General features: G+C 40.6%; 1 protein-coding gene across 6 annotated transcripts in view; it reads right to left on the reverse strand.

The window, feature by feature from the left end:
- Nucleotides 1-23625, reverse strand: part of si:ch211-200p22.4 (phosphatidylinositol-binding clathrin assembly protein) — a 54383-nt gene continuing 30758 nt past the window's right edge. For 2 of the 6 annotated variants that reach the window (XM_058393982.1, XM_058393979.1), the window contains 11 exons: nt 22089-22174; nt 20934-21075; nt 16706-16845; nt 16428-16528; nt 14872-14982; nt 11017-11148; nt 9568-9598; nt 9330-9465; nt 6513-6572; nt 6301-6414; nt 1-5134 (listed from right to left, as the gene is read on the reverse strand). In XM_058393982.1, coding sequence (XP_058249965.1) covers nt 5120-5134; nt 6301-6414; nt 6513-6572; nt 9330-9465; nt 9568-9598; nt 11017-11148; nt 14872-14982; nt 16428-16528; nt 16706-16845; nt 20934-21075; nt 22089-22174 — 1068 coding nt within the window. In that variant the 3' untranslated portion in view covers nt 1-5119. Of the gene's footprint in view, nt 5135-6300; nt 6415-6512; nt 6573-7490; nt 7572-9329; nt 9466-9567; nt 9599-11016; nt 11149-14871; nt 14983-16427; nt 16529-16705; nt 16846-20933; nt 21076-22088; nt 22175-23625 lie in introns of those variants that run through there. The other 4 variants (XM_058393981.1, XM_058393980.1, XM_058393983.1 and 1 more) reach the window with 4 other exon arrangements.

The following is a 23625-nucleotide window of genomic DNA, read 5'->3' on the forward strand; positions in this document are numbered from 1 at the left end:
TTTAGGAAAGGAAAATGACTTTTATTTCATTTGGTAAAAACTGAAAGAATGAAATAAAATGAAAAACAAACCCAAAACTTGCATGATTTCATGTTATATGTATTTACCGTGCATATTAAAATCTTTATATTCTGCATAAATAAATAGGGGAAAAAAAAATAAAAAAATGTACAAATGGGTTTTTCCTCCACTCACTCTTCCTCTCATTTGGCATTGATAATGATGACGATGACGATGAATTAAAAATCTGAAGCCTTCCACCCCGGCACTTACACAGAGACAGTGTGTATATATCTATATATATATCTATATATCTATATATGAGGCAATTATCTCCAGTACAGAAGATCAGAAGCAAAATAAAAAGGGATAAAATGTTCAAAATGCAGAGTATGTGTATATACATGACTATGTCCGGCAACAAAAGAAAGTCCCCCCCCGTCCCCCCCCAAAAAAAAGCGTGCATGTGCATAAGGTCTGACAAAATGACCACCACTTAAAACACAGGTTTTTATGTTCTCTTTAAAAGGTGTCCTGATGGCTGAAGTGAGAAGAGCCCTGTATCAACTTCAGAGTCAGACTCTGACCAGGAGAACACCCCTGTCTGTATTTTTAGCTTTAGCACTGAGGTCAGGTTGAAAGCTGGGCTTCACAATGTGTGCTCAGGAGGTTTGGATGAACTAGAGCTGCCAGTGGCTGTAACTACAGGCCTCACTCTTAGCACACACAGGATGAAGAGGAAAAGGGAGTTTGTCACATTTCGTTCGACTCGAACACACCTTCAGCTTCACGCCTTCATGTCAGAGACGATTCAAAGCTTTTAGTAGACAGATTTCCTGAATATACACATCAAATGAAACATACAACGATCTCTCAAACCCCAACAGAAACGTGTTGCAATTCTGATAACGTCCACTAGAGGGAAGTAGAGTAGCAGAAGTGCAATAAGTGCTATATATACTCACCCCAAATCTGACTTAGGCTAGGAGAATTTTGTGTAACATTGTTATGCTAGAAGAAAACAAGCTTAAGTATGAGAAAGTTGCTATATATTAAAATTCTGGTTCAAACCCTAAACCATGTCCAGATGTTCCCATTGTAACTAACTTCAATATAGTTAGTAAATAATTCATAGCAGGTACCAGTTTTAACTCTTGTGTCTGGTCATAATGATCCATATTACCTTTTTTTTTTCTTCCTAAAGTGGAACAATGCTGTAACATTTTCCACACCTGGTGCATCTGCTATGCCAAGATCCTACACCAGAAGTATGTGGACACATGATCATATCACACACATGTGCTTGATGAGCAGTAATATGGAGTTGGTCACTCTTGGCTGCAGTAATGTACTTCATTCTTATGCTAAAAAAGGCTTTGACGCACATTCAGTGACGAGCGAATTAGTGAGGTCAGGCATTGAGAAGACCTGGTCTAATTCATCCCAAAGGTGTTCACAACAGGCTCAGGTGAAGGGAAAGTCTTACTGCTCAGAGATATTCTAGACAATTGTGTGCTTGTCTGGTGAAGAAGCACATATGGGTATGATGGTCAAGTGTCTGCATACTTTTGGCCATAACGTGCATTTCTTTTACTCCGTGTCTTATTTAGCGCTCATACCCGAGCGTCACCAGGTATCAGTGTGTCTTTACTGTTGACCAAAAAAAAAAAAAAAAAAAGACGTATCCATTGTTTGGTCATCCGTTTCAGAGACCCTTTTCAGCTGTCAGTATGAGCCATGAACAGTACATCCACTGCCAAGTAGTGAACACAAGGGTTAAAAGGTCATTAGGACAGATTTATAATAGGACAGGCACATTAGGACTCTCGTTAAACCATTCTCTACTCACCTTTGACAAAAACAAGTTAACAAAACTACAGAGAAGATCATGCTTTTAACTCTGACAAAAGAAAAATAATAATAATAAAAACATCAACACAACACTGAGCTCTCGCTACTTTCACCTGACAAAAACCAGAAGTGCAAGACACACAAAAACCTCATGGCACGGCACACACACACACGGCTGCTAAAAACATGCAAACGGATAGAAAAGGAGCAGTTAGAGCCTGAAAAATGCTCCGAGAACAACAGACTGATACAAAAACACAAGGCGACTTTATAAAATGCCAAAACACGCGCCAGAACTTAAAGCAGCAGTTTGCAATTCGTGTATTTCTGGCCCTGAAATATTCATACTATTTGCAAAACTGCCACTCACTTTTATAGGTATTGCTACTGTTCTGTTTCAGCCTTCTGTTTACATTTTTCTGGCCCAGAACTTCGCTCCACCCCCAGAAGCAGAGCTGCTCAGCCCTTTCTATAAAGAGAACTCACAAGGGCTCGGGGTTAGTGGTACGAGACGCAAATCAGAGATTTTAGTACAATTGTAGAAGGATTTAAAATGCTCCTTAAGAAACAATCTGAAGATCATGACGAAAGTTCCTGCGGCCAATGAGTGTCTGATGAGCGCATGACTGACATTTCCCTGCTCATACGGAAGCAGCTTGGAGACTTCCTGTCGCCTCGCCTTCTCTCTCTTTCCCCCAGAGAAGTGACCAACAAGGCAAAGAGAAGATGATTAAAAAAACAGATCGCATTATCACCTAGGCGGCAGAAGAGTAAAGAATAGCGCCGGAGTTTGACCCCCACATGCCATTATGCTCACCACAGTGACTAGAACGAGACAAAAACAAAGCCCTTCAAACCGACATGAGCCGCCTCTTCCATGGAAACGATTCTTTGCCAGCGCTTCCATGACAACGCTCGCACTTTGCAGATATTCGTTTTAGAGATGAAGAGAAAACTTGGCAATAAACAGCAGGCACTAATTTCTTTGAATAATATTGGCACACAGATCTTCACTTCCCTCAAAGCCAGAGAGAGTATTGTAACGTGGCTATGTGCCTGGAAAGTGGGAGGGGGTGTAAGAGAGACAGCATATGCTCACAGCAAATTGAAATCACAACTGTTAATTTGGCAGCTTTAATTGCAGAATGCTGTTAATCACGTCTGCTTCCATTTAAAGAAATCAGACGGAAATATCTGACGCACAAGTCACGTGACGAGTCCTGTTCTTACTGCATCTATATAACGTGCCAGATCATATTCAAACAAATATGTTTATAGGCAGCTTAGAATCCTAGCTTGAAGTGTTTTAGAGAAAGCTGCACATTCATGTTTCCTCCGTTTCCTCCGGGAGCTGAAAGACGCAATATTATTGGTTGAAAAGAGTCACGTTTTTTTACCCAAACTTTGACATCTCGAACAAAATGATTCCCACTAAAACAAGGTTCATCAAAACCTGCCTTGGCTATCCTGGTGAAAAGATAATAAATAAGGAGGCAGTTTAACAAACTGAACAGGCTCATGATTTGATCAAGTTGTTGGAAAGTCGCATGCTGTAGCAAAGCAGCCGTAAGCCTAATCAATTCAGTTTGGAATCTGATAGCGGCCGTCAAAATGTCAGCCACGCGTTGGCGCCGCGGTCCGAATGAAATCTTTAAAGGTCATTTTCTGCCTTTTTCACTTCTGGGGGAGAAACCACATTTGAAAATGCTAGGAGTTTAATTTAGGTTGGAGAGAGAGATATATATATATATATATATATATATATATATATAGAAGGAGAAGAGAAATATATTTCAGTTCAGGAAAACCTGTAGCTCTCTACAGTAGTAGTAGAAAAGGTCAAAAGTTCACCATGGGAATATTTTCCCAGGCTGCCACACACATATTTGCAAGTGTATGTGCACCATTTTTATTATTACTCTTGGCTAAAAAGAAAGTGTTACCTTATGTTTGAAAAATATTCTAAATTACTCAAATACTGATATCAAACTTTTACAGCCCTGTGTCATAAAACAAAGGCTTATCAATGATCTTTGAAAAGAGCTTTTCTAATATCAGTATACACATGAAGCTAAGACCCTGTTTACAGGAATATATAAAAACAGATAGAACAGGTGTCGTGTAAGTGCTTAGATAAAAAGAGGTCTAATCGAACTGACTCTCTGTTCCATCATTTGCATGGGTGGGGTAGTACTCGTTAGACTACAATACACACGTATTAGTCAGAGGATCAAGCAGAGGAACTACAATTTTTTTTTAATGAAGTGGCAGGAGGAATTAAATGCATCCAAATCAAAGCACAGGGGCCTGAGTGTGGGAGCACCAATATGGCTGTCTAATATATTTATCTTCCAACACACAGGAAGGACAGATTGCTGGACGGTTTAAGGTCGACCCAAAAGTGAGGCTGCCACCAACAAGTTCACTAAAGAAGAAGAACAAGAAGAAGAACTCTGGTGTCTGAATTAGTGAAAATGCATCCAAACATGCAGAGACCAGCTCAGTGAATGAATACAATCCATTAACAAACCATACACACAAAGTTAAAGTGCTTGGAAATGGCAAACATCACAATTTACTAGAGATTATAAACAAATTTGGCTCTCTTCTCAACGGAATTGAAAGCAAAGAGCTCTACGGTGATTCATCTGAGAGAAGCAGTGACGTGTGTAATGCTGTGAGAACGCGACTAACCAGACAGGACTAGCCTGGGTGGAGAATTGCGGCCTGCCCGTGCCTCCACACCCAGCTCGAACCCGAACACAGTGCTCAGGGCCATCTTAGGAACATAGCAAAGCAATGTCGTCACTCCAGACATGAAATGGGATTTAGAAAACAATGTTTCACTAAAACACAATCCTCAGGACATGATCAAATGAACCTGTGATGTATAAAACACTGACGAGCCATTAACAATAAAAACAACCAAAAAAAGTGTAACAGGCTGATCTGATACCCTGTTATGGTGTGTGTGTGTCAGAGAGAGAGAGAGAAAGAGAGAGAGAGAGAGAGAGAGGGAGAGAGAGAGAGAGAGAGAGAGAGAGAGGCATGTCAGATATTAATGTGAAGAGTCTTGGCAATAAAAATGTTCTTGCGTCTCCTGTACTCCTCCTTTCTGCATTTTCTCTCTCTCTCTCTTCACATGCTTCATCACTCCTCCTCCAGCTCCCTGAATTCGATGGTGGGTGGTGTCTTTGTCTCCTCTCTTGCTCGATTTGCTCTGTGGGTCATTCTGCCGTCCTGTTTGGCACGCCGCTACACAACGCTACTACATAAACTGCATCTGCACCAAAGGGAGACAGAAAAACAGGTTTCAACATGAGATTTTACTTGAGAGTTCATTTCAAACTCACACTTAATAAAGTGTACAGGAAAACACTGCAGTAGTTTTTTATACCACATACACACAGAGAATCCTAAATATACGCTTGCAGCTCACATATACACTCTATCTGTATGTGTACACCATTACTGACTGTTGCCCTATGCCCAATTCATCACTCCCTCCTTCTCATCCATCAGTAGAAACCAACAACTGGGATTTTATTTGGGTGATTGATCATTCTCAGCAGTTACACCAACATGGAGGTGTGTAGGGCTGGTATAAGCAGAGTGCTGGGGTTTTCATACATTTTAATATCACTGCTGGATTGAGAACAAGTTCACCAAGCAACAATATGCAGCAGACAGTAGTCCTCAGCCTCCAGGATGATTCTCTCACACACAAAGTTACAGAAGTGTTTACAAGGTGGACGAAGATGGGAGGCTTGGACAGTGTGTGTGTGTGTATACAGTAAGGGTGAAAGGCAATGCCACTGTATCTACTCAGTGTCCCAAATATATTTGTATCTGTATTGTATCAGGTTATATGACCCCTACCACTATGCCCTTTGTAAAAACTGGACATCACTAAGAAAACAGAGCAAGCCGGGTCTGACAGCTACATCAGTTCTGTAGGAGCTCAACTAGAGATGAGTGCAAGGCTTAACACAGGCTTGTTAAAACAACAAAAAAACACCCTGTATTATTTATCTAACAAATTTAGGTGGTTGAATTTCACCTAGATAAAGTAGCAGCCTAATTTAAAGCACTATGACCCTGACCAGGCAGTTATTATTATTATTATTATTATTATTATTATTATTATTATTATTATTATTATTAAGCATCAGGCAGAGAAGCGTCATAGCTCATATCTGCACTCAAAGTAAAAACTTCTACTGGCTCCAATATTTTATTGTATCCACATGCAGACTTAACATAAGTCTCAACCCTTTCAGTACAGTTTTAAAATAATAATTATGAATTTGCTATATGTTATATCTGTTCAATCCAGATAATGTTAGAGCCTGAGTATGTACTGTTTAAACAGATGTCAAGGTAGTATGGCTCTGTAGATGCACTGGTGTGTGTGTGTGTGTGTGTGTGTGTGTGTGTGTGTGTGTGTACCTGAGCTCCAGGAACTGGAGCAAATGGGTTGGTGGATCTGATGACAGGCTGGTACATCATGGGCTGTGGTGTCATCACTGGAACCCCTCCCATCTGACCCATCTGAGGAGGGACCTAACACACACACACACCCCCCCACATACCCTTATTTACCATTACCATGTTATTTTGTGCATATGTGCTAGTGTTCTGTGCAGCTACAAGGAACTCACCATTCCATACACAGGCACTTGAGGTGTGGTCATGGGGAAGGCCATGGGAGCCGGAGCCTGCTGGACACAACAGGGCACAATGAATAGACATCATCTGGCATTCCAGCTTCTGAACCACAGGCTATACTACAGTACAAATCACAGTGCGTACTGAACAGTACTACACCACTGGCCTGCTAATGTTCCTGCGTAGAAAGGTTATACTAACACACTGGTGCTGAGTGCCAGAAATCGTCCACTGTTCTGTTCCTACCTCTCACTCTGCCGATGATTTAATCAGCTGTGTCTGAGCAGGATCAAGAACTTTTATGCATGAAACTAAACCTGGAACCCTGCATTCATACTAGCCAGCTACAGGTCACTCCAATTTTGACTCTTGTGGGTGTACAATCATTATTACTTGAGTGTGTCCTGTCCACAGTGATGATTAGGTGTTTTTTCCACCTGCACATAGGATGACTTGGAGGAATTTACTAGCAAAAAAGTTGTGTGAATTTGTCACATTTGTACCCTGCCATAAAATTTGCTCCTAGTCACCAGTCCCAAGCTTAAATCTAAAACGCATGGTCGTGGTCACGTGTGTGAATGCAGGGTGCCTACTGTTACATGCCAAGGCATTGAAGCTACAGCTATATTTATTGTATGCAGTACAGTATAGACAGAGGGAGGCGGCAGACTGGGACAGAAGCAGTGTGGAGATTAGATTAAGCAGAGCACACAGACACTACACACACACACACAGAACGCCACCACAAAACAACTACATCAACATATGTTGAGACAGTGTACTACACAATGCACTGTGTGCGTCAAATTTCAACAGACTTGCGTCAAGCAGCTAAAAGTAAAACTCAATATTTACATATTCACATGCAAAAAAAAAAGAAAATCTACATTTGGTTTGCATGACGTGAATAAAAACACACACAAAAAAAAAAGAGATGTGCACACGTGTGGAAGGGAGAAAAGGAGTTTTGGGGAAAAAAAACTGAATTATAGTAGAGTTCGCTCCGTTACATATAGAGTACTTACATAACCAGTATAGAACATTCCACTCTGCTGGGTTAGGCATATGGGAGGGAAAAAAAGAGCGAGAGACAGAGAGAGAGAGAGAGACAGAAAAAGAAACAAGGAGACAGAGCGAGACAGAGAAAGAGACAAGAAGACAGAGCGAGACAGAGAGAGAGAGAGTGACAGAGAGAGAGAGAAGAGGAAGGAATGGAGAAGGAGAAGACATTAGACATGAGACATTTGCATGAACCAATGCTGACCACAGTGGAGAAAGAGAGAGGAGAAAAAGAGAGAAAGAAAAGGCAGAGTGGAGGAGAGAGGAAGGAGGGTGAGAGGTTAGTCTGAAGCACACACTTAAATAGACAGTGATATATGTTCGTTCCCACAGAGAGCTGGTCACAAAACTGAAATTCACTCTAATTTAAAATCCAAAGCCCAGGAGACAGCAGTGTGTGTACACAGAGGAAATACTACTACAGACCCACATACACACACACACACACACAGGCAGGCGCACACACAGACAGACCAACACACAGAGAGACAGACACAGAGACACATACAGGCAGACACACACACACACACACACACACACACACAGAGACAGACAGACAGGCACACACACACACAGACAGACCGACACACAGACAGACAGACCGACACAGACACACAGACCGACACACAGACACACAGACCAACACACAGACCGACACACACACACAGACAGACCGACCGACCGTCAGACACACACACACACACAGACCGACACACACAGAGAGACAGACAGTCACAGAGACAGACACACACACAGACAGACAGAGACAGACCGACACAGAGACAGACAGACAGACACAGACAGACACACACACACACACAGCTGATTTAGTGCATGCATACAGAATGAAGAAACTATAGGAGATAAAACCAACATCCAGAGCTCAGCTAGCAGCATGATTCACAACGCATAATTAAACACTGCTCCCCACCTACAGAACACACTGTAGACACTGGAGCTCTACATTACTTCCATGTGGATACCAGCGAGCCTGTGACACGCTACAGCACTAATTAGTGCATTACGAAGGTAATAAGGATGCAGCTTATTTATTTATTCATTCACAGGACAGAAGTATCGTGTTTGGTCAGTCCAATATGAAGGTTAGGAACAGACAGTACAAGCAGACTGTGGAAAAAAGATTGCGGGAAACATTTCTTCATGTTTCAGTTCAAGTCTCTCTATGTGTGTGAGTATAATTTGCTTTAATATATTTATTTTATTTATAATAGCTAATTAGATTAAATGGTGATGGCACAGTCTGAGTGCTGTCTGCTGTAACTTTTCTGTGCTCGAGTTAGTAAGTAAAATGGGGGGGGGTGTCTGCTAGATTGAACACAACCCTGCTGTTAAAATTATATTAAGGATTTTGTTTGCGTTTCTCAGTTTTCTGCTGAGCCAAAAAATAATCTATGCTTGGAACAAAAATCGAGTTTCATTTCTGTGAAACTAAATACAGAATAATGATTCCATTAAACCATGTGGCTCTCTGAAGTTAAAAAATATATTGTATCATACAGTAACATCTCTGCCTTTATACACTTCTGCTTTATAGTAATGTCTGTTTTAGAGAGCAGATTTCAATTTGCAGTGCCTTTACAACGTATCTACAGCAGCTGGAGATAAAGTGTTGTGATGCATCATCAACACAGAGCCGAGTCTGTCATGTCAAGTGAATTTATAGCTTTCGTGTGTTTGAGAGAGGAGACAAAATCTCCTTTAAAGGTGTGTGTGTGTGTGTGTTCTCTCACCATGTGGGGCACAGGCATGGGAGCAGGTGGCATGGGGGCAGGACTCCAGGCAGTCGTGCTGCTCATAGTTTTGGACTGCCAGTTAGTGCCGCCGGTCATCTTCTTCTCCCCAGGCTGTGTCCACTGCATGTCCGGTCTGCAACACACACACACACACACAGACACACACAACTTCTAATTCGCTTCATAGATTAGTGCGATTATGTTCACTAGAAAAGAAAAGAAAACTGCTACTCACTTTTTAACTGATGATCCACTGAACTGCAGATCTGAAACATGACAAATGAAAAGACAGAACATGAGAGAGAAAGTCTCTTAATCAAAACAGCACGAGTCTGTTACACTCCCACAATAGCATGATTAGGACTTTCATTTTCCTGCATGTCCACTGCTCCAGCATGCCCTCACACAAGCTTGCACTCTCCCACAGACCCCCAACAAACCCCTGACAGACCACTTACAGACCCCCACAGCTGAGTCATGTTATGTGACTTAAACCAGACTAGTGCCTACATCTCTGATCTCTAATCCAACCCGAGATAAATGGCTTGAACATTTTTATCAGATGTTTTTAAACTCGGATGTCCTTGTTCAAGCATGCTAATTTATTCCCAAAACAAAAAGGCTTACAGTATTCTCACACAGTTCCCTGTTTTGCCTTATGCCATCTGCCTTGTAAATGCAGGGTATAAAACAGGAGCATGACATGCTGCATCCTCATAAAATGATATTGACGGAAACAGGTTTTTATTTTAATAATTAACCACACAGCAAGCATATGTTCTGGACATATTTACACCTCACTGGTTCATGTATCGTGAGAGATTAACCACAAAAGCACCAGCGTGCATTTAAACCCGAAGCTACTTCACAAAGTCTGCCATGCATTTCAGCCAGATGTTATATAAAAAGAGTTATTACTTCAACCCCCAAATGGAGTATCATGTATAATTTATATATGTATTAGGATTTGGGGGATTTAAGGTTTTACGGGTAAAATGAGGTGAGGAAGGGATTTAGAGTCTGATGAAATGCCTGTGCAGTAAATGTACTCGAAATCTGAGCGATGGGAGACAAAAAGGTGCTTTGAGAAATAACAGCGTGTTAGCTGTCTGATGACAGACCCGACAGAGCGAGCCTGTTTACACCTAGCGTCTTCAATTTGCCTTATCCTCAGATCAAATTTATTCACATAAGGATGAAGGTGTAAAATTCACCCAGGTCTCAGATTTAAATCGAACTGTTCAAACACTACTGAGTCTCCATGATGCATTGCTGTCGGAAATCATACAAGTGTAAGAACATCCATCTTTCCAAGTCGCATGACAATCGGTAGATTTCAGTTGCACGACAGATATAAATGGAGGCGGTTTAACATTTGTGTAAGCATTTTACATTTGTGTAAGCATTATGTAAGCATTAGATAAAACAGAGTAAATAAAAACAAGCTCTGTGAGGCTGGTCATAAATGAGGCTTAACTAATTTGATCATGTAAAAATAAGAAAATACACACAAATAGTGTTTAATAGAAACCTGCAATACGGTCATGTCACATTGTCTCTAACTTGCTCGCTGCTTGAACAAGCAAGTGGCCTGAAAAAAAGATGTCTGATCGGATCTGGCTGACGAACAAGTAGAATAAGAGCAGAGAGGGAAGTGTGGAACGAAAACAGAGTGTGTACTCACTGCCCACGAGGTTGGCCAAGGAGGAATCGAGGTCATTGGCCAGCAGCTTGCCTCCCGTGTGTGGGGGCATCATGGGAGCCTGACTGTGAGCTGGTAAAGTGGGCTTCAATAAGTCTCCTAGAGAATCGAACCCTGTGAGAAAGACGAGAGAGACACAATTTGGAAAATATGTTGAAAACTGATGCTTGTCAGCAGGTACAGAACAAAAATAACTGTCTTTTCATTCTGAAAGAAATAATGCTGAAGAGCGAACAGACAGACAGAGAGCAGCAGAAGGCAGCAATATGTTTATAATTGCTTAACACAGTTGAGCAGGGTTTATTTATATTATATATTATATATATATATATATATATATATATATATATATATTAATATATATATATATATTTATATATATATATATATATATATATATATATATATATATATATAAAAATAAATAAACCCATCCACACCCACTCTTACACACTGCAAGGCAGATGAACAGAGACATTACTAAAACCTCCAGTGAATGGTGTTCAGCACATGGCAGTTTTCACAATCATACAACTTAATGAAACACACACACACAAATCTGAAACAAGTGTTGTGTGTGCATTGTTTTCCTGTTTCTTCAGTGTACTGTGCAATAACTCATCTGAATCCACTGCTCAGCTCTAGGCTTTACAGGATCTGGGATTGATTCTGGCTTCTCTGGAGCTACAATTTTATATGGGACTTTTGATGACTACAGCTTCTCCCCCCCACACACAATAGGTTGCCTTTATTGTTCGTACAATATTCATTTATATTTCGAATATTCATTACTTGTAGTTTTACAGTCTCACTACCACGTGTCACCCAGGAGAGGATTCATACCCTTTCTGTTCTGAAACTCTGCTTCCTCTCATCATTTCCTCTTCATGCTTTTTCATTGCCATTATCATCTCTGGATCTAAATCTACATCCATACTTCAAAAAAAAACCTACATATACATCTTAATAGATTTATGTCTATTGTCTAACAGCTCTATACAAATAAAATGGAAATCTATCCATCTAGTTACTGACCTACATCTGCTTGATGATTTACGGTTCAGTTAAAGCTTTTCAGCAGAAACTGTTACAGTATTTGGTGTATTGCCGTCGCTTTCGTTCGAATTCCCTCTTCGCACATTTTACCTAGCGGCAGCACTTTTTAGGTGGAAAAGTGCTATCGAGGGTAATTCGGCTCCTTGGCAGCCTGCGCCGTCTCATTTCCTGCCTTTGTGAAACTTGAAACAGGAAGTAACATGACAAATTAAACCCTGTTATTCAGCACCTAACACGTGACACGGAGATCAGGGCGCTGTCTAAAGTCAGATGGAGATGCAGCAATGTGGCCTTTGCACTTTAAATGACTTTAAATGTACATGTTTCCCCAATGGCTATTCATTGAGGTTGTAAAACAACCTACAAACAAAACGTTATCATTCAGTCTGAAGTGAACGGAGTCCTGAAGTGCAGCCATAAAGCTGATTCATACAGCGACTCCTCACACGCTCGATTGCTGCTTTACCATCAGTCAATTGTGCAGAGTAATTCAGCAAATCCTCCTGTAAACAATCCTCAGCAGCTATTCAAGCTAATGGCACACATTACAGAGAGAGGGAGGAAGATAGAGATGTGGAGGGAGGGAGAGAGAAAATGATTCATAAAAAAACAAAAAACAAAAAAAAAACAATCCAATGATGATTAAAAAATAAAAATGGAATACAAAATCAGAATTTACTTTTAAATAGGTATGAAAGGCAAAATATAAAATAAAGTAAAATAAGGATATAAAGGAAAGATGGCAGCAACAGTATGTGAAGCTGTACAACAATCCATACAACACAATGCTGTGCAGAATCAGGCTGAGGTAGCTGTAGCGAAAGATATAAATATTGATACCGATATATTAACAGGAATGTAGGGGGTGTGGGTTGTACCACAAATAAGAGCTCATGCTAAATAAGTTACCCTTCATGTCCAAATCATACCAGACATCCTGATATCCTAATCCTACTGTAATGGCTGGAGTCACGTCTCTACAGAAATAAAATTGTTAGCAGTGTAGTGACATACATATATATATATTCCAAATTTCTAAACCTTGTCATGTTTAATCTAATGCTTCAGAAACATTTTTACTTTTAGATAGTAATGATTTCTTATCACTACTTAGCTTGATCTCACATTTATTTTCTATTAGTCTCTTTACACAGCTCTTTGTGGGGTTTTTTTTCCTAACGCTATCTGATCTCCTTTTATATTTTTTACACTAAACCGTTTCAGAAGTATTGTGATGCTTGTGCTTGAGAACACATGCTGCCTTTCTCATGCTTAACAGTTCATTCAATAAGAGAAACAACAGGGGCAAAGAAAATCATCTGGAATAAGCAAAGATTCATTTTAGATTGAATATGAGCAGGTGCAATATTATTGCTCACTCAGAAGGCTAAACTCTATAAATAAAAAATGAATGAATAAACAAATAATAGGAGAATGAAAGGATGATTTTGTGAGTGTGTGTATGAGAGAGAGAGACAGAAAAGACAGAGACAGAGAAAGGAAGACAGAGAGAGAGAGAGAGAGAGAGAGAGGCGGGTGAACAGATTTAACCAGTCCGACTTTCTGCTTTAACAGCAGCATTGAAAGCCTGTGTGAACAATACACAACTAATACAGTGCAGAACAAAAGCGAGAGAGAGAGAGATTGAAGTACTGTGGTTACTGAGAGCTGAGAGGCATCTATCTGTGTCCTTCTGCTTTATGTGGATGAGCCCTGAAGTGAAAAGCACCAAACAGATGGAGAAATTGCGAGTCAGCAACCACCCTTTAATACCACATACACTTCAAACTGCTAACAAGTGTACACCAGCAGAGACACTGTTTGTTCTGTCACAGTGGTAGGAAATAGGACAGATAGCGAGGAGAAAAGGTGAAGGGGTGAGGAAGACAGAAACGGTAAGGGGAATATAGGGGACAGGAACAGAAAGTACAAGCAAAGAATGAGAAGGGCAAAAATAAAAAATAAAACAGAAAATAGGAGTAAGGAAAGGGTAAAAGGCAAAAGATCAAATGGAAAAAGGAAGCTTATGGCTTTGCTAGAACCAAAGCAGCCTGAAACAATGAGCTTTACCATGAACAATGTAACCATGAATATTTTCCGATATTTCAAAAACACCATGTTACAACACTTAGTGAGTAACCCCAAACAAGCAAGCACTTGAACTCTTAACTCAGTAACTAAAGCTCTTGACCTTTATCTGCATAATTGTTTCGCATTGTGGTGCTGCTGCTTAGGCAACTGAATGAATTCCTAATGAAGTGGACAGCAAGTGTATAGGACATTTAGTCAATGTCTTTTCCTCACACACACAGAGAAGAAGAGTGTTTAGAATGGCTGGATGGATATTGTCTACTCCTCTAGTGAAGCAGGCAGCAGATGGGGGTTTATAACTCTACATTCCCCCTCCGGTGATTATAACTTGATGGGTTTTATCGCATGTCCACAGCTGCACATGTGAATCTTGTGTGTATATAAGCATAAGGCAGATACTAAACTGCTGCTTTTTAATGTGTTGTACCATAAGAAGACCCGAGGCCTGGGTAAAAGAACCTGAAGAGCACTTTAAAATGGCACAAACCAGAGCAGAAGCCTTCACATTTTCCTTTAGTATAGCGGTTTAGTTTGTGGGTCAGATCTGTTAAAGGAAGCACTTCACCCGGCTCCGTTAAAGCACGGCAGAGCAGAGAGGTTAGCTGAGCAGAAGGTTAAAGGTTATTCAGCTTGCTGACTTGTACAGCAGTGGGTTAGAAGCTTAAATAAGCTCTTTAGTGGGGATTTTACCAGCTGCTGGCTTCACATCTTTATTGGCACCTTGAGATCCAAACACTGCGTCAAAATCTACATTCATGGTGGAAATATGAGCAGCCTGCTGGGGAGCGCCACTCTCTAGACCTGAGGAAGAAAATCACATGCGTACACAAAACCTTAGTCCTGGCTTGTACACTGAACGATCCATCCTGACCTTCTGCACATGGAGATAACAACACAATGGTTTATTAGTCATGTGTTTAGATCTGCACATATCCAGGACCTGGAGTTTTTTCAGCCCTGAATGCTCAGATCTAACGTGTTAATGCTGACGCTTTTTCTGTTTAAGAACTATCCAAGAGATGTGTTTGCTTGACAAACTATAGTAGCCGTCAAGAAAAGGCCTTTCTTTCTCCTTTTGGCACCAAATAGCAGCTTTTTAAAATCAAATCAGCAGATGAACTAATTAATAGGTATTTTGATGACCATATCTTATGTATAAGCCCTTTTATATAATAACAATCCTGTATGCAAGACTAATCACAGGTTTATGTTAATGTGCCTTTCTTAATGTGAGCATAACAAGGAAAAACTTTTAAAAACTAATTGTTGGTGATGTTTTTCCGTCAGGAGATTTTTATTGAACTTTTATGGGACTGTTTACAGCTGCTCTATTACAAGTCTTTTTCACGCAACAATAAACAATAAAATGTATAATGTGTCGTTTTTTTAATGAATAAAAATTGTAATCTTTGGCAAATGCTGGCTGTCAGAGGAAAATAATCAGTGCAAGGACTAACACTTTCTGAGCATCAGTGATACCATCGGTATAACACTGTTGATCTCCAGTGCTATTCACAGCTGCAGAACGATATTAAATGCATGAAAACACTTTCCTGATGCTTACATCATAGGCTTCATTAGCATTTAACATCATATAGTGCCACCATGTTACATGTGAAAAGTCATTATCTCTCCTGCTGTTCTCCACACACTACATGAAAGCCAAAAAAGAAAAAACAAAACTGTCCCCCAGACCATCTTCCCTTCCAACAATGTCCTCATTTTACACACATTTTTTGTGTAAAGGCAGGCCAGATGGATGAGCGTAACCATTCAGCACAGGCCACATCAACACTAATGCCTGTAGTCAAAGCACTCAAACACTGTTAGAACTCCATTCAGAGGAGTACAAAAGAACAGACTATTTACAATCAATGTCACATGATGATCTTGGTGAGTAAATGAGGGGCCATAGGTAGTGGGGTGGGTTTGAGAAAGGGAATGAGTTTGAAACCTGACAATGCCATAGCCACCTATGGCAAGGGGTTGAGGAGAGCATTGTTGTCCTGCTCTCTGGGGAGCAATGAGATTTCTCCCTCTCCTGTCAATCAGAGCAAACCTTGCCAATCATGGCAAGGTTCAGAATGAGCAACAGGTCAAGATGTATTTTACCTTAAGCTGTTGTGTAATAGGAAAGAGCTAGCTAGTGGATGGGAAATGGTAGCAGGTTTTTTTTTTTTTTTTTTTTTTTAATAATTATTAAAATCTATCAAATGGAGAGAAAAATCAGAGAGAGGAAGTCTTACCTCCCCAGGCACTGCTGGCTGTGGATATGGATGGAGTGCTCTGCACGGCAGGGATGAAAGCTGGCTGGAGGTCAAACAGGTCGCTGGTGAGGTTTGGCACGCTGCAAGTAAGAAGCAGAGGCAAAGAAAGTTATTCTAAGGACGTTATAATATGACGTGTTAGAGACATAGGCAAAATATAGACAATACTGTGCGTAGCTAAGAGTAACAGATTCCACTATGGGTTGTAGTGCACTGTATAAGTGACAGAGAGAAAACGGTGTGTGTGTTTTACAGACCTGTTGGTGATGGGGGCAGGGGTGGTGTTATGGTTGGAGAACAGATCCACTGCTGCACTATGGTTGTTGGCACTGCTTGCAGACTGAGTAGCAGGGGATACAGAGGGAGTCTGCATGCTAATCTCTTTCAGCCGCTGGTCCTACACACACACACAAACATTTTTGTCACCTCACTTTTCAGATGACAAAAAAAGCGCAAAGCTGCAAGTCTTCAAACTGTGTCTGACAGCATGTGCTGTGCTGCTGACAGACTGCGGGAAGGAATCTAAATATACAGTAAACTATACTGCACCAGTCACACTCCACTGAGGAGCACAGTATATATACCATAGCAGGTGGGAAAAGATAATTAAACATGAATTACAAAGTATTTCAATACATGTGTGTTTCATATACACTACCAGTCAAAAGTTTGGACACACCTAATTCCATGGTCTTTCCTGATGTTTATTTCTTTCTACATTGTTAAACAATGCTGAAGGCGGCCGAAATACACAATAATGTCGCTTGAACAGTTGATATTGAGATATGTCTGCTACTGATGCTCTGTAAAGCCTTCATAACGGCTCTAATCTGAGGTGCTGTTAATTGGTGATTTCTGAGGATGGTAACTCTAAATGAACTTCTCCTCTGCAGCAGAGGTCAGTTTTGGTCTTGCTTTACTGGGATGGTCTTCATGTGAGCCAGTTTCATCATGGTGCTTGATGGGTTTTGCAAATGCACTTGACAATACTGTTCTTGCAAGAACTATTCCAGAACACCTGACCTTCGTGTCTTACAATAACAACGGACTGTTTTTTGTTGTCATTACATATGGATTACTGAAGTCCATGTGTGTTATTTCATAGTTTTGAAATCTCCAGTATTGTTCTAGAACGTAGAAAATAAATCCCTAAACAAAAAACACTGAATTAAAAGGTGTGTCCAAACTTTTGACTGGTATCAGATGCTGGAAATCACAGAAATGTAAAAGACTTTATTGGTCATTTCATCCAGGCAACAAATTTCTTACTCTGATCATTTAACAGTTGGCTATTTTGACATCGCTCTTCTCCTCCTCAAATAGTTTAATGTTAATGTCAAATTCCAATAAAGCACAGTTATAGTGCTATAGAGATGTGCAACTCTTTTTTTTTAATGAAAGTGTTCGTAGGGTGATGTGAGACATCTATTTTGTTGCTATGACTACAGCTTCACACTGTGTTTGTGTTCTGACGTTCTTAATGTATGTTTGTATCAAAATGGAGATTGTGCTAGGCTTTCTCGTATTTTCTTCAGACAAATACATCGAATCAAAATGTGCAAATGCTTGAATGTTGTCAAGAGAAAGCTGATCAGTTCGGCCTGGAAGAAATGAGCCAGGCACAAATACATGAACCAAGCAATCAAAATGCAAAAATGATCCCACATCCACTAGAAATGACAGAGCTGATAACCCCACCCCAAACACAGACACACAAAAGCAACCACAACCCAACCTATTGCTGAAACATATTATAACCTCTGAACAACAACAGTGACCACGTAACCAAACCCTGTCTAGCTATGAAACATACCGCAGAGGCTGACTATAGACCGTCCTGAAGCAACCACTAAGCAAACAGAATAACTGCCTTCATCTCACACACATGCAAACAGCAAATATAGCAGCCTGTTTTACATACGAGGGGCCTATATGGCTTACGAACGTCCTCCACAACACGGGGAAGGGCGCTTAAAACTAAATCCGTGCCCATAAATTAAGTGACTAGGGCCACTTTTTTTGCCCTGCTCATCCTCTAACCCGTGTATTATATGTATAAATATGCATGCATAATGCAGGTACTTTAAAAATGCTGCTGCAGCACTTTTTCTTTTTTGGTCATAGCACAGCTTGCAAAAGAAATTTTCCAAAAAGGAACCTAAATGACATCTAGTACCGTTTAACCTCCAGACCAATCATATCATACACACTGGGGGGTAGAGGCAGAGGATGGAGTACAGTGTCTATGAAAAATAGCCTAGTTAGGGCATTTAAGGAGATTTATGACAAGCTGAATAGAAAATCAATATTCGTCGTAATGTAACTTGGTTATTTTTGAGACAGATGGTACACAATGTCCCACTTTAAGTGCAGTTGCATACAGTCACATTATACAAGCGACTTCTCTTCACTTGTCTCCAAAACTACAGTGAAGTCAAATAACATCTGCATCACTTACACCTCTTAATTTCGGCTTCATTATTGACGTGAAGGCTGGTGTAGACAGAAAACTCGGCCAGTTAGGCCCCCTTATCAGCACATAAAATCCTCTAGTATTTATTCCGACAAACAAAACAAGTCAAGTGTACAAGCACCCTCAATAATTAGCATAAACTTGTATTAAAATCCTGCAAAAATGGCATACAAATACCCGACACACTAATCCCAGTGGTGATCAGTGGGACTAGTTTAGACATCATAGCTTCTCTGAACATTTGCCCAGTTCCAGGTACTATATTGAGCTACTAAATCCAGCTTATCTAAATGCAGAGTGCATTCCAGGACACATTCCAGGTGTCCTGAGGCTACAGTGTGTGTGTGTTCCTTATGGGACGACAAAGTCTCCCGACAAAGACAAAGGAGTTTGGCTAACCTCACGCCCCTCTCGTCACCGGGGGGGTAATCATTGCCGTGACGATGACGACGTGTGGTGTAAACAAATGCGGGTGTGCATGCGGTGCTACCTGAGAGAAGGACACCGTGTTCCCCGAGCGGCACGGGTCTGACCCTATCCAAGCTGTTCTAAAAACACCAAAGGAAGTGCTGAATCTTTCTCATCACACACTGATCTGTGAACATGTTCATTTTTCTCATCAGACCAGGAGCTTCTAGACTCAGGTTTTTTTCCTCTTCACAGACAAACAAAAAAAGAAAAAGAAAAGCTTGTGGAGGATCTGAGCTACACTGCGTATATATTTATCTCACTGCAAAAGTTCCCATGTCACTCAGGCTTACTGAAATAAGCCTGAAACTATTAGCCTGTATACAAATAGTAGGGACATAAACAGTATTTATTTGAAACCTTGCTGTGAATGTCCTCGCCTAACGTCCTGTAATATTATCCGTGCGGCTGTCCACCTAGGTATTCCGTCCTTGCTTGCTGTAATCCTTTCACGATAATCCGTTAGAGAAGTGAAAACCCTCTGTATTAATAACACGCTGATTAAAACATATTTAATAAGTTCCAGGCAACATGGTGTAAAATATTAAACTTTTACACACACACGGATAAGTCTGAATTATACAGCGTGACCGAAACCGGATAAAAGCCTCGGCAACTGACCTCCAGAACCGATGAGTGTGGCGTAAAATTCTAATGAGCATAAATGATTGACATTTTCCTATCAGAGTAGCAGAGCCTGCCATCACCATTCAAGCAGAAACAAACACACACAAGCGTGCAAATGGCAAGAAATGGGATTGTATAACCGTATGTGTAGCAATAACGACCAAACATCATTACACAACAATCACAGTGAGTTAACACCACTAAGCTACTTTCGTTCGCTATTTTCTCTTTTGCTTGTTCAAATACACAGGCTTGAAGAGTTTAATGTGGCATAGCAAAGGGAAAAAAGAGGACACCACAAATTATTGACATCAATATATTTAGAAATCAATCCAAGATTTAGGGTTGTCCGAATCTTCCCTTCAAATGATTTCAGTAAGAGAATAAATATTTGTGATGCATTTAGTGTTTTCTTTGAATCTTCTACTAGCCTTGCATAATCTTGGCAAGAATACAGGACTGGTGAATGGAACTGGCCAAGACCAAAATCAGGGAGAAAATGGTTGAACTTTTTGTTTTTGCAGTTTGTCAGTAGACTGCTATACACCCTGAAGCATATTGTGTAACAAAAGCGTTCGTAGTCTTGTAGTGTCATCATACACTAATCACACTGAGCTAAAAAACAACACACAGCAGATACTTTCAGCCCATGGCAAGTACAACACACAGCTCCCAAGACTCTACAACTAAATGCCACTTCCGAAGTTTCTTGCTTAGTCAGTGTGTCTCCACCCCAGAAAAGCACAGAACATTCAAAATCAATTCCTCACTTTCCATCTTTTTATAATAAGCTATCAAATCAATCAGACCCTGTGCTTTCTCCTGAAAGGTCAAACACTACTCCTTGACGGCAAATAGAATAACACGGTGTTTATTTTTAATTAAACAGCAAAAAGAGCTAAATGTGATCAACTCACAGCAAAGTTGTAGCCCACCTTGAGAGCCTGCAGTCTGGCCTGCTCCTCCTCTAGGGCCTGCTGTTTCTCCTTCTCATCCACACGAGTGAAGGACATGCCTGTGTTGGAGAGGGACGACACAGCGCTGGAGAGAGTCGTGGCTCTACAGGGATGGAAGGACGGGAATACGCATGGACAGACGGACAAACAGAAACGGACACACGGACAAGGGTGAAATGTGGTTAGCGTCTTGGAGGAAGGGCAGGTGATTTACACAGATTTAATAACTACTGCAACGTCGAATCACAGCACTACATAATCAGATTGAACTCCTCCGTGCAGTAATATCCTCATACTACACAGGACTCTCCCATTAAGCCTCTAGATTAATTCTATTCCTGCTCACATCAAGCTCTGGGGGTTTTGAATAAAACTCATTATGTCACAACGCTGTTACATTCAGTCTGCAGTGCCTTCTGCAGAGCAAAGCACAGGTTTATTTTACAGGTTCATTCTCATCTCTCAGTGTTTCTCTGCAGAAATGACTAAAAGACACAGACTTTACTTCCAGACGCTGTGTGCAATCCAAGATTAATAAGAAACTTATTTAAAAATGTTTAATTGGACTCTCCATCATTTACTGTGTCTGGTGATATGAAGAGTTTTCAGTAAAGGGACGTTTGTTTAGCATTTCTGGAAGGAGTCTGAAGTGTTTGTGTTTTGTAACGGTCATAAATTAAGCTGTTTAGTTTTCTGTCACTGGAAAGTCTATTTTTTTTGTAAAAAGCTGCATTTTTTGTCTTATTAATTTGAAGAAAAAACAAGAGGCTGGTGAGGGGGTGGCAGTTTATAGGATGCAAGTAAAAATTGTTAACATTTTCGAACTGCTGTGGGAGAGGATGAATAAAACACTTTGGGACTGGCTAGTATACATAAATAATCCCCAAACTGCTGTACTGCATGCTGTTGCAGTGATAAAATCTGTTGATTTTTCCCAGCCTGATTATTTCTCAAGTTCCTTAAACTTACTGTGGCACTGAAATAGTGCATCTGATCCCAGATGTTTTAGATTTCTGCCACTGTACTGAACATTTGGTTCCTGACTGCTGATCTCAGATTAGTTCACATAAGGAAACTTCCAGCTGCTGAGGCTGAGGCTGAAGCACTGTGGCGTACCTGCTGTCTGCTGAGAACTCTTTAGTCTTCTTGCCCTCCAGAGAGGCCAGGTGCTGCTCCAAAGCCTCCAGCAGACTGCTGGGAGCCTGCAGAGAGACAAACAGTGTGATGAGAGACACAGAATGAGCAAGCGGTGGTACACAAAGAGCATTTGCTTTCCCTCGATATTACATGCCGATGCAGTTATCCATAAACCAGTTCACTCAAGCGACACAGAGATAGAGATAGACAGAAAGACAGACATTAGTACATTCTGTCAAAAGTATAGAAATGGAGATAATTAATTGCTTAGGTGATCTTGTTAATAAACACCACATGTGTAGTATGTAATATATGGACAGCTGACCATCACACCCATATGTGCGCCTTCCCGAAACTGTTCACAAATTTGGAAACACATAGTTATCTAGAATGTCACTGCTGTAGTGTTGCAATTTCCCTTTCCTGGAACTCACAGGCGCAAACCTGTTCCCGCATGACGATGCCTCGGTGTACAAACCGACCTCAAGTTTGGAGTGAAATTTCCATTGAACACCCATCTCTATAGCCACACTCCAGCATCTAGCAGAGCTTATTATAACAATTAAATCTGAAGTCGTAAAATTCAGAAAGCACATACGAGTGTGATGTTGAGATGTCCACAATCCTTGATCCTGACAGTATAAAATCACCGTATAGGTAAAAAATTTTTAAAAAAATTATGATTGTAGCCGGTCTACTGATAGATGCAACTCGTCAGCCTTCCTTTACTCCATCCATCAATGGAAAAGAATCACCATAGGACCATCACAAATCAGACATAACATCTGGTCCACGTTGGTACCTGCTGCATTTAGCGATGGATAAATGAGGTATAGGGAGGCTGCATAAAAGATCACTCACAAAACTAGTTGAATTCAAGCTCTTTGTTAAAACACAGCCTAATAGAAACATGTATCTATTATGACCCCATCAGGAGTGTCAAAAATGTGAAAGAACAAATAAAGAGCAGTCAGTCACAACTATTTCTATGTTAGTCAACATCTTGCTGTCAGTTATGCATCAAAATGATGAGATTAGTGCTGATTCTCTATATAAACACACAAAAAACAGACACATTCAATCTGTCTTTCAGCAGAGAGAGAGAGAGAAAGAGAGAGAGAGAGAGATGAAGAAAGAGAGCAGTCAGTGGAGTCGGTCAGGAAACATGCACATTAAAGAATTTGCTCCTAAAATCGTCGTGTCAGCACAAGACATCTGCCCAGAGTTACTGCAACACACAGATTTTTGGAGAGAAATGGCACTAATACACCGTGACATTTATTTTGAAAGACAGCCATATTCAGTTTATCATGGTTAATCATGCAGTGCATCGTGTTTGTCCTTTTTACACCGATTTAATCTCCAGTATGCGTTTCTTAGTGAGAGCAGGCCGTCTCTGCCTCGCCCTCAGGTAGCGTTTATAAATGACAAATTTCAGCCACTAAAACTCAAAGCTGGAATAGTGAAAAGTACACAGCCCTGTACTGGTTTAATTAGACTGTGTCAATGTTAGCTA

The sequence above is a fragment of the Hemibagrus wyckioides genome, linkage group LG07, assembly GCF_019097595.1.
Source record: "Hemibagrus wyckioides isolate EC202008001 linkage group LG07, SWU_Hwy_1.0, whole genome shotgun sequence".
Lineage (NCBI taxonomy): Eukaryota > Metazoa > Chordata > Actinopteri > Siluriformes > Bagridae > Hemibagrus > Hemibagrus wyckioides.